Genomic DNA, 10,566 nt, shown 5'->3' on the forward strand with positions numbered 1-10,566 from the left:
CCTTTCATGATTTAACAGTGGATTTACTGCCTTTGTTTATGTATGCCATGGTTTCTTTAAACAGTGCAATGTTCTATAAAGATTCAAATACAAAAAAAAAAGTAGATTTTTTTTTTTGTAGCATTCATAAATCTAGATCGTGCGATGTGCTTGTTATGCAATAGACTTGCTTTAAAAACTGAAAAAACATAAATGGTATTCAGTAAATAAAGACATTGAGCCTTCTTAAGACTGACTCTGATGAATATGATAACATTTAGGTAACATTCCAAAAGCTAGCCATGTTGTAAAATGTGCAGAAATGTATATTTGGCATTTCCACTAGACTCTAGGATATATTCATTTTATATCTTCTGTAAAATTTCAAATGTTTATTAATGACCTTGTATCAACTGCCCCACAGTGAGTGATCACTGGCTGTTTTCTGAGGACTGCTCTGTGCAGAGGTTTTGCCACTCCCCAGATGGGGTCATGGTGTGTGGCAATGTAGATGGCCGAGAGGTGTATGCTGTTACACATGACATTGTCCCTGACAAAGGCTGGGTCATGCAGTTTAAGGTCAGTGTACCTCTTTTAACGATTTCATCATCATCTTCATCATTATCATCATCAAAACAGGAACAGCAATTAGGCATTATTGCTATTATATCATACTCCTTTGAGATGAACTTAAATGGATAGAATTTCTTTATAATCTTTAGTAGGTTAAAAATTTAGACAGATTATTTGGGAAAGTCTGTTAGTGTCGTTCAGCATACCATTTAATTTTGGGGTTTAGTCACAAAATATGACTGTATAGCTAAGGAATAGAAATGTGGAGTCAGGAGCCTGTAGAGTCTTCATGTTTATTTGTGTGTGTAGGTACACTTTGGATCAGTTTTTTTCTTTAGGCAGAAAAAAAGGGTGCTAGTCTAACAACGGGCAGTCGGTCTGACAGAAGTGAGATCAAGCAGGGAACAGGAGAAGGAGACGAGGGAGGGAGATAGATAGAGAAAAGGGTGGATGAGGCCTGAGAGTTATCACCTCCTGACCTTGATGCCTGCCTCACAGACAGTCACCATGGCACAGAAGCGTTACAGAGACTTTCAGAAAAATTATAGAACAGGTACAAGTACAAATGTAATATAAAACAAAATAAAAAACAATCACAAAATAAAACAAACACAGTTGAATTCCCTGAGCATTTGTGTGTATTTGCAGATTGCTGTTGGCTGCAGTGTTCCAGAGAGACACGCTGATAGGCAGGTGCATGTCCAGTATTCAGTGGACTTTGGTGTATCCTGGAAGTACCTGGTGCCCCAGTGCCTGCCTGCTAACCCTGGCTGTGGCGGACAGGTGTCCCAGCCCTCTGTGTTCTTCCCTGCAGAGGGCTGGAAGAGAGCTGTGTATCCTCTGCCTGACAGCCTAGCTGACACGTAAGTGCATTCTGTCACACTGTCAGTCTACATGCAACAGTAACAAGGGTATTTGTCCATATTTTGCAAACTGGTATTCACAGAAAGAATAACTAAATAATCTAGCATGGATGCAGCATCTGTTATTATGTATTTTTGGTTCAGTTAAAACATTTATATAGCTGTGGTGTTGCTATTATTGTATTAATATGAAGGTGATTGACCATATGGAGGTGACTGACCCATTGACCACTTTTATAGAAATGTCTTGTATCTTTGGTATGCATAATCATTAAAGGAAACTTTATTGGTGTACAGTTACAGACAATGCTAATGTATAATTAAAGGCGTTTGTTGTCGTTCAAAATTTGTCAGCCAATCTCTGATTTTCATTTTCAGCATCTGGCAGACACTCTTATCTAAAGCAATTTACATATTTATCAGTATGACAGTATATGACAGTGCTCCCTTGGAATTAAACCCATGACCTTGGTGCTGCTAGCACCTTGCTCCATCTGTGCTACCGTCATTAACTATATATTATTTGAATGGCAAAATATTTTCAACACTGACAAGGAGTTTTTACACATGTCAGTGTCACCCCTGGATTGTGGGTGGTCTGCCAGCCAAAAATATCTGACCCACAGCAGTTCAGTTGACATCAACTTACTAGAGCTAGATGAGCTAGAAGGTGGCTAAAACAAACTTAACTAAACGGAAACAACCACAATCTAGGTGTTTTAATCAAGTTGACAATGAGTGTATCTCACATTTTTATAGTGGATTAGATAACACTGAAACAATGCCTAGAGAGATTTCTTATATATTACTTGGTCTACAGAAAGTTAGTTAAGGAACATCTACAGTGAATGTATTTTTGTGTGCATCTCCACAGAGCAGTTCGGTTCCAGTTCTATCAGCAACATTCGGACATGCAGTGGGCAGTGGAGAACTTCTACATTGGGCCTGCATGCGACAACCACTGTGGAGGCCATGGAGACTGTCTTGACCAGCGGTGCCTCTGTGACCCAGGATTTTCTGGACCCAACTGTTATGCCAGCTCAGCTCTGAAGGTAAAATGGCACATCCTACAACTTACACACAACATGTACCACACATATAAAGTACACACTTTACAGCTCATAGAAACTCTACAGCACAATACAGCATACACACTCCACACAGCAAAGACACACAGGCCTTACATCACACACAAGTACACACCTAATATAACTTACACACCATACAACACACCTAGAGTATGTACACATTCCGACTATATATACATGTAAACAAACCTCTGCTTTCTCATCTGTATGTTTTGCAGGCATCCCTGAAAGAGCGATTCGACTGGCAGGGGGTCCATGGACCACAGTGGCAGGTGTTGGAGGGTGGTCGCCCCTGCACGGACTGTGGGGTGCTGGTGGAGGGAACAGCCCTGTACTTCAGTGGAGCTGACGGCAGGCAGGCTGTCACTGCAGACCTTGACCTGCGTGGTGCCAAGTCAGTGTGCAAGTCACCTTAGAATTTTTATTTAAGTTTAGGGGGGAATTTATTTTTGTGGGGTTTTTTTTTTTTGGTTATTGTTTTTCAAATTATGTTCCAACTTTAATGTCAGATCACTGGGACTACATTGATTGCGTGCTGTAAGATTTGTAATCACTTGTTACCCACCCTGTCTTTTGAATGGTTTGTCCTAGGTTTGTGGAGTACTGGGCCAGGATCGGCAGTGAAGATAATATGACTCTGTGCCATCGTCCAACTTGCAGAAAAGAAGGGGTATTACTGGATTATTCCACTGATGGAGGTTTGTTTTATTTCTTAGTCTGACAGTAGGATGCTTGAAGGTGTGTTGCCGTCATTTTCACAAATTCTCTCTCTCCCTCGTTCTCTCTCTCTCTCTCTCTCTCTCTCACTCTCTCTCTCTCGCTCTCTCTCAGGGGTGTCATGGATGCTGCTTCATGAGATGGACTATTTAAAATATGTGTCAGTGAGGCGGGACTATATTGTGCTGCCGGAGGGAGCTTTGACCAATGCCACACGCCTGCGCTGGTGGCAACCATTCACTGTGTCTTCAGGCCTGGCGAGCCCCAGTTTGGAGCGCGCTCAGTGGGCTTTAGATAACATCCTAGTTGGGGGGTCGGACATCAACCCCAGCACCCTACTGGATACTTTTGATGATGGTATTGAGCTTTACTGGAATATATACTCTGCCATATAAAAGGATATTCTGTCATTCTCACATTCTAGTCTTTGAGAAAGTTCAGAGGTGAATGGCTTTAATTTCTTTTTTTATCAGACACTCTTTCTCACCCTCTCTGTGTTACCACAACAGAGGGTATATCCCATGAAGAAAGTTGGAGTTTCTATCCAAATGCAGTGCGAACAGCTGGTTTCTGTGGCAATCCCTCTTTCCACCTTTACTGGCCTAACAAAAACCAGGATGGAACCCACAACATCCTGGCCACCCGAGAGCTTATTGTCCAACCAGGATACATTTTACAGTTCAAGGTAAATTCTGACCCTTGTACTGTTGTAGTCTTTGTACTATTATGCCATTGTATAATGTATTCCATCATGTATATGTTAACTATGAATATTTATTTATTCATGTATGCATTTGTTGTATCTCTTATATATACTGTAGATTGTGGTTGGCTGTGAAGCCGACAGCTGTGAAGATCATCATTCAGTGCTTCTACAATATAGGAAGGATGCCAGGTATGACTGAGCGTATGGGAGGGCAGACTGAAAGATATACTATACTTTATATACTATACAGAAACAAACATAGAATAAGAGAAAGAGAAAGAGAGTGAGGAAAGAAGATATATATTCTTAGAAATATATTCTATATTTCTAAAGATGGACATTTCAGACAGAGGTCCTTCATCAGCTGTGCCAGCAAATGAATTTGCTTATGAATTTGTAGGAGGAGAAATCAGTTTATATTAGAAAAGTAAAGAGAGAGAGAGAGAGAGGGAGAGAGAACAAGATGTGGGAAATGCTTATCTTTAAGTATTTGTTCATCTTAGCTGTCCTTTCCCTGCAGGTCAGACTCCTGGCAGTTGGTTCAGTCCGCATGCCTCCCCTCCTCTGTGAGTAATGTGGGCTGTTCCCCTTTCCAGTTCCATGAGTCCAGTATCTACAGCCCAGTGAACAGCTCAGTATGGACCAGAGTTACTGTGCAGCTGCCTGACTATGTCTCCTCAGGGTATGCAGTAACAATATGTTTTAAATGTTTAGCTGTATTGGAGAAGCTACTGTTATCTACTTGTACTGAAGGTTTACCCTCCAGCAGGTATGGTTATTTATTTATTGGTATTCTAAGTATACACCTCATGGCCTGCAGTGCCACACAGTTCCGCTGGATTCAGAAAGAGGGCGCTGGTGAGCGACATGGCTGGGGAATTGATCATGTCTACATTGGTGAAGCATGTCCCGGACTGTGCAGTGGGCATGGCTATTGTACCAATGGGGCAGTCTGCATCTGTGATGAAGGGCACCATGGTTCGTACTTGTACTTTTTGCCCCTAAATTATGCATACGTCACAGAACCATAAAAAGCAGATCTGTAATTTATACCAAATTTCTATCCAACACTTCAAGTTTCTGTCCAAAAGTAATTCTCAGATGTTATAATTTAATCTTGTATCAAATCTGTAGTCTTGGTTCCTAAGTAATTATAGTTCCAATTTTCAATATTGCCTAGATGTACCTCAACACAGCATATCTTTTTCTCTCTCTTCCTCTCCCTCTATCCCTCTCTCCTGCTCTCTATCAGGTGATGACTGCTCCCTGTCAAACAGTGACCTTCCCAGCTCTGTCAAGGACAACTTTGAGTCAGGCTCAGTGTCTGAGGAGAGCTGGAGTGTAATTCAGGGTGGAGGGGTTGGCAGTGGCTGTGGCCAGCTCTCCCCACATGCCCATGGTGACTCTCTTTATTTCAATGGCTGCAAGATGAGACAGGCCATCACCAAGCCTCTGGATCTGACAAGGGCCAGGTACAGCACTGCATATAGCAGAAGCCTTAAATGGACTCTGTAAGACTCACTTGTTGATCAGTTTGTGACATTTTGAAATTTACAAGTTTATAGACTGGCAATGTAGGACATCTCTCCATGGCTAATTATGAGATCACAGGTACCACTTTCTAGTTTCTTCTAAAAGGGGAACCTCTCTCTCTCTCTCTTTCTCTATCTCCCCCTCTCTCTGTCTTTCTCTCACAGCAAGATCATGTTTGTGCTGCAGATTGGCAGTGTCTCACAGACAGACAGCTGTAATTCTGCTCTGGATCAGGTGGACACTGTGGATCGGGCTGTTCTGCTCCAGTACAGTGTCAACAATGGAGTCAGCTGGCACGTCATCGCCCAGCACCAGCCCAAAGACTTCCTCAAGGCCCAGAGGGTCTCCTACAACATTCCGCTGTAAGTCAGATGGCATCTGTCAGAGCAAAAAGATCAGTGCAAGAGGTTTGGCTTAATGCAGTGCAAGAAGTTATCGTCACCATCATCACCAAGGGAAAAATGTATTCAGCTGTAATTGTGTAATTTTCATTAACCCAGTGTAGTGACTTTATCCAAGTGTTTTTTTCATAGATATTACTGATTCAAGGTCTGAAGGCTGCATATATAACCAGCTCTCTTCTGTGATCCCTCGCTACAGTGAAGCTCGTGTGAAAGGGGTGCAGTTGCGATGGTGGCAGCCACGGCATGGCAGTTCAGGACATGACCAGTGGGCACTGGACCATGTAGAAGTCGTTCTGTGAGTATGCCCACAGCCCCTGCTACCCATCAAACAGCTGAGCCATCAGACCGGGCTTAAAGCCCTGGACTCTGATCAAACCCTCTCTGGAATGCATTTGCATATATAGAGAAATATTTTCACAATTTGCACAACATTTTTCAAATATGAGTCTCCTTCAAATGACAGGGTTGGTCATTTTGGTTGGTAATTATGGTAATTTTACAGGAAATCCAACTAAATATCAAATTAGCTACTATAAACAGTTTTATCATGATCAAATCTTAGAGCTGCAATACAAAAAACTAGCATTCTATATGTGTTTGTATTTATTTGAAAATAGTTCATGTGGGATGAACTGTATAGGGTAGAAATATACAACATGCAATTACCAATGCTGTAAAGGACTCTAACACAAACTGGACCAATAAATCATGAATAAAAAAACACCTACCCTTGCACTGCATGCATACACATTCACTCACACACATGAATATCACTCACATACGAGAATATGTACTACCCTCACTTCTAACAGTGCAAACTGGACTATAAATGCTCTCTGGCTTTCTCTTTATCACACGCTCCCTTTCACCGTCCCACACATTCCTTTGTCTCCATGTTGCTGCCCTTGTTTGCCCTTACCATCATCACACTGTTTGCTTATCTACCTCCACTTCTGAATGTTTTGTTCTCCTGCACTGTAACAACTTTTATGCATTTACTAGTGCTGCCACCTTTTTAACAATCCAACACCACTCTCCATCTATCAAAAACACTGTTTATTCAGTACAGCTCTGTATATTCTGTTCTCTGCCTTCTCTCCTCAGTTCTTAAAAATCTCTGAGTTTACTCAGGTGTCTTGTCTGCCTCCTGTCTCACCCTGCCCCCATCTCTCCCTCTCTCTCTCTCTCGCTCTCTCTCTCTCTCTCTCTCTCTCTCTCTCTCTCTCTCTCTCTCTCTATCTATCTATCTATCTATCTATCTATCTATCTATATATATATATATATATATATATATATATATATATATATATATATATATATATATATATATATATATATATATATATCTGTCTCTCTCTTTCCTTTCGGCTTCTTTCCCCCTCTTTCACTGGCCCATTTCTTTCTCTGTGTCTGTCACTGGTTGGGTCTGGGTCTGGCTCCTCCCAGGCCAGGGTTCTTGCCACCCCAGATCTTTCTGCATGTCAGCAGCAGCTCCCTTAAGATCATCCCCTCTCGCGCTCTAATCTCTGCTTTCTTCTGTATTCTGCTCCCCATGATGTGGCTGTAGAGTCAGGTAAGTGCTCCACACAGTGGTTCCTTTTCCCTTCTCATTTCGCCACACCATTCATCAGTGTCAGTACCTGTGTACACCCATTGAGCTTGAACACAGCATTTGACTTATGGCAATTACATAACTTAAATATATGAGTGAGTGAGTTAAAGTTGTTTTTACTTTCAGGGTGAGTTTTCCAAGAAGAAAGCTATATCAACCAACTGATCTAACAAATTTTACTTACTTAGCTAAAAAACAGTCACAGCGGGTTTCTTGAAGGGACAAAAAAAAACTGTTAGCCTACACAAAAATCTTTTGCTATAGCATTTTATGTACATGCATAGACTAAATACTAAAACAAATCCAAAATTCATTCCATGGTACTGATTTCACAGCAAATATGCAGGTATACTCATTGTTATATATGGTAAACTATTGTCATAAATGTTAAATTATTGGTATATTTTGCATTTTGTACATACTGTGCAATCCAGTTATATATGTGAAGTCATATATGCTTTTCTGTGTTTGTGGATGTCATTTATACATTAAAACTTCTTTTGGGTAATGGACTGTCAGAGAAACATTTTACATTACAATTAACAATTAATAAATCAGAGTTATTTTCTGACCTGAACCTTAAATTTACATACACAGACATAAAACTGCATTAATTTGCATGCAGATGTATATATACATATTCAAATTAGCTTTGAGGATAAATGTTGCTGGTTCTATATTCATCTATCATTACTAACCCTGAATTATATCACCTCATTTAAAGTAGGCAAATTTTTCATAATTCTCAAACTGTGTTGTGATTGGTGGCGTTAAAGTTAAACCTGTCTCTGTGTACACAGATTTTCCATAATTTTCAAACTGTGTTGTGATTGGTGACATTAAAGTTAAATCTGTGTCTGTGTACATCCTTAGAAATCAAGCACTGCCAACACACCTCGAGTAGAACAACCCCCTCCATCCAGTCATCATTTGCATGGTGCGAGTCCTCCCTGTTAGTACTGCATTTCACACAATTCCTCGTGGGTGTGTGGGCATGGCTATGTGGCCATGGCTACACTGGTTGCGGGGTGCCCAAAAAGTATATTCACTTACTTCATAGTGAATAGAATCAGAGAATCCACTCAGCCAGCCCTCAGACCTCCACTACCCCACCCGCCGTACCCTTCTCCCCGCTTTGCAGAGGCCTTTGCCTGCCCTGGCTGCATTCCTGGCTCACTGGCACTACCTGCTGGATAGAAGAAGCAATGACAGGCTAAGCAAGCAACACTGTCTTGTCCAGTTTATGTTGGGTTTTTTTGAACACTGTCTGTCCACTGTCCTTTTTCTTCACAACCTTTCCTTTCTCTCTTCCTCCTTGATGATGCCTTTTTCTTGAGCTCTTACCACAAGTACCCTGAAAGAACAACATTCAAAATTCTCACCTCATATATAGCCTGATTAATCAGAATGTGTCACGTGATCAGGCTGAGACAACAACCACAGTGGTTTATGAAGTGACCGTGAGATCATATTCAATATGTAATAAGTAAAATTAGCCATCTTTCAAGGTGTTTGGGGTTATGGGTGATCTGTTACCTGCTTGCATGATTTTTGAAGCTAATAGCTTTTTTTGTTTTTGTTTGTCTTTTTTTAATTGACCCCTAGTCTAAAGGCAGATAATATAGAGACTGTGCATGAACAAGAAAGTGTTTTTACACTTATTGTTAACCCTTGTTTCTTTTTTTCACTCTCCCTTCTACTATCTTACTGTCTTTCTTTCTAGCACCCGTAAACAAAACTACATGATGAACTTTGCCAGACAGACTGGGCTACGCCACTACTACAGTAGAAAGAGGAGGGCACTGAGGCCACATGCCTGACGTTCTAGACAAGGACAACCTGGCAGTCATATATTAACCTATTGAAAACCACATCTTGATGACACAACACCACCAGTGGATTCCTGTCATCCCACTGCCCTCTGACTGACACAATCTCCTTTCAATCAAGACCTTCCCAGGGAAGGAAAACAGCATCAAAATGCAGCCATTTTGTTTACTTTCCATGAATTTTCAGGTTTGTTATTGGTTTGTAATTTTTTTGTTATTGTTATAATTTCTTCTGGTCCACTTATAATTCCTTTGGCACGCCCCCTCACCCCTCTTACCACACTGTGAAGTTCTACCAGATCACTGATGATGCTGATGATGAAAATGATGATGATGATGATGATGATGATGATGATGATGATGATGATGATGAAACTAAGGCAGCCTTGGAGTGCAACTGAGCTGATAGATTGCTAAAGAGAGGAAGACTGATAAACAGAAGCCTCAACCTGTAAGAGTTACCATGAGTAAGCTGTTAACGGTATGATTGGGATAACAGTGATTATGATGCTAAAAGAGTTCTGTGTTCTTGCTGTTCTGTGTCTGTGGGTTCTTTTTGTGATGAGTTGATTGTGCTGTTCTGTTCATTAATTTGTTAGTTTTATACTAATCCCCATCTTTTGAGGTTTGACCATTTTTAATTTTGGGGGGGTGGATAAGGGCCTAAGTACAGGCCACTTTCAGAGATGGACAGAAAAAGGAAGAGGACAAAATGAAATGAGAAAAATAGCAAGAAAAAACTCAGCAATGACAATAATGATTTTTCCCCTTTTTTTAAATCATTTTTATATGTTGCTTCCCAAAAAAACAAATATTTATGGTAAATTGTTCTCCACATAACATATTTAAAATGCACTGTGTGAACTCTGTATGCTATTTTCTAGTGTTAAGTTATTAGGCAGTTGGGTAAAGCTCTCAGACTGCAATGAAAATTCCCCCTACCCACTTAATCCCCTTGTGATGTCCCCCTGTCCCCCCTCTCTCAGAGTTTCATACTTGGAGGGAGGTGAGTGTTTGTTTTTGTAAGTCTGTGTAATATATACCCTCTCCACCCTCTCAGTGTAGCTCCAATATAGAAGTCTCTCGTGTGTGTGTGGGTGTGTGTGGGTGTGTATATATATATATATATATATATATATATATATCCACCATGAGGAGACCCAGCAGCCTTATAAAAGGGAAATAAAGAACTGTCCAAACCTTTAAAATGTCTAAGAGCTTGGTAATGTGTTTTGTGTATTGTGCTCATATCACTTATCAT

General features: G+C 40.7%; 1 protein-coding gene across 3 annotated transcripts in view; it reads left to right on the plus strand.

Moving 5' to 3' along the window:
• reln (reelin) overlaps window positions 1-10,113 on the plus strand; it is a 95,221-nt gene extending 85,108 nt beyond the window's left edge. Inside the window, exons 51-65 of one of the 3 annotated variants that reach the window (XM_027008785.2) lie at window positions 404-558; window positions 1,201-1,415; window positions 2,290-2,467; window positions 2,722-2,897; window positions 3,095-3,201; window positions 3,335-3,577; window positions 3,730-3,905; window positions 4,042-4,115; window positions 4,447-4,608; window positions 4,747-4,904; window positions 5,179-5,398; window positions 5,624-5,821; window positions 6,060-6,158; window positions 7,432-7,437; window positions 9,200-10,113. In XM_027008785.2, coding sequence (XP_026864586.2) covers window positions 404-558; window positions 1,201-1,415; window positions 2,290-2,467; window positions 2,722-2,897; window positions 3,095-3,201; window positions 3,335-3,577; window positions 3,730-3,905; window positions 4,042-4,115; window positions 4,447-4,608; window positions 4,747-4,904; window positions 5,179-5,398; window positions 5,624-5,821; window positions 6,060-6,158; window positions 7,432-7,437; window positions 9,200-9,296 — 2,264 coding nt within the window. In that variant the 3' untranslated portion in view covers window positions 9,297-10,113. Of the gene's footprint in view, window positions 1-403; window positions 559-1,200; window positions 1,416-2,289; window positions 2,468-2,721; window positions 2,898-3,094; window positions 3,202-3,334; window positions 3,578-3,729; window positions 3,906-4,041; window positions 4,116-4,446; window positions 4,609-4,746; window positions 4,905-5,178; window positions 5,399-5,623; window positions 5,822-6,059; window positions 6,159-7,310; window positions 7,438-9,199 lie in introns of those variants that run through there. The other 2 variants (XM_027008786.2, XM_027008783.2) reach the window with 2 other exon arrangements.
• Window positions 10,114-10,566: the final 453 nt, after the last annotated feature.

The sequence above is a fragment of the Electrophorus electricus genome, chromosome 4 (genome assembly GCF_013358815.1).
Source record: "Electrophorus electricus isolate fEleEle1 chromosome 4, fEleEle1.pri, whole genome shotgun sequence".
Taxonomy (NCBI): Eukaryota; Metazoa; Chordata; class Actinopteri; order Gymnotiformes; family Gymnotidae; genus Electrophorus; species Electrophorus electricus.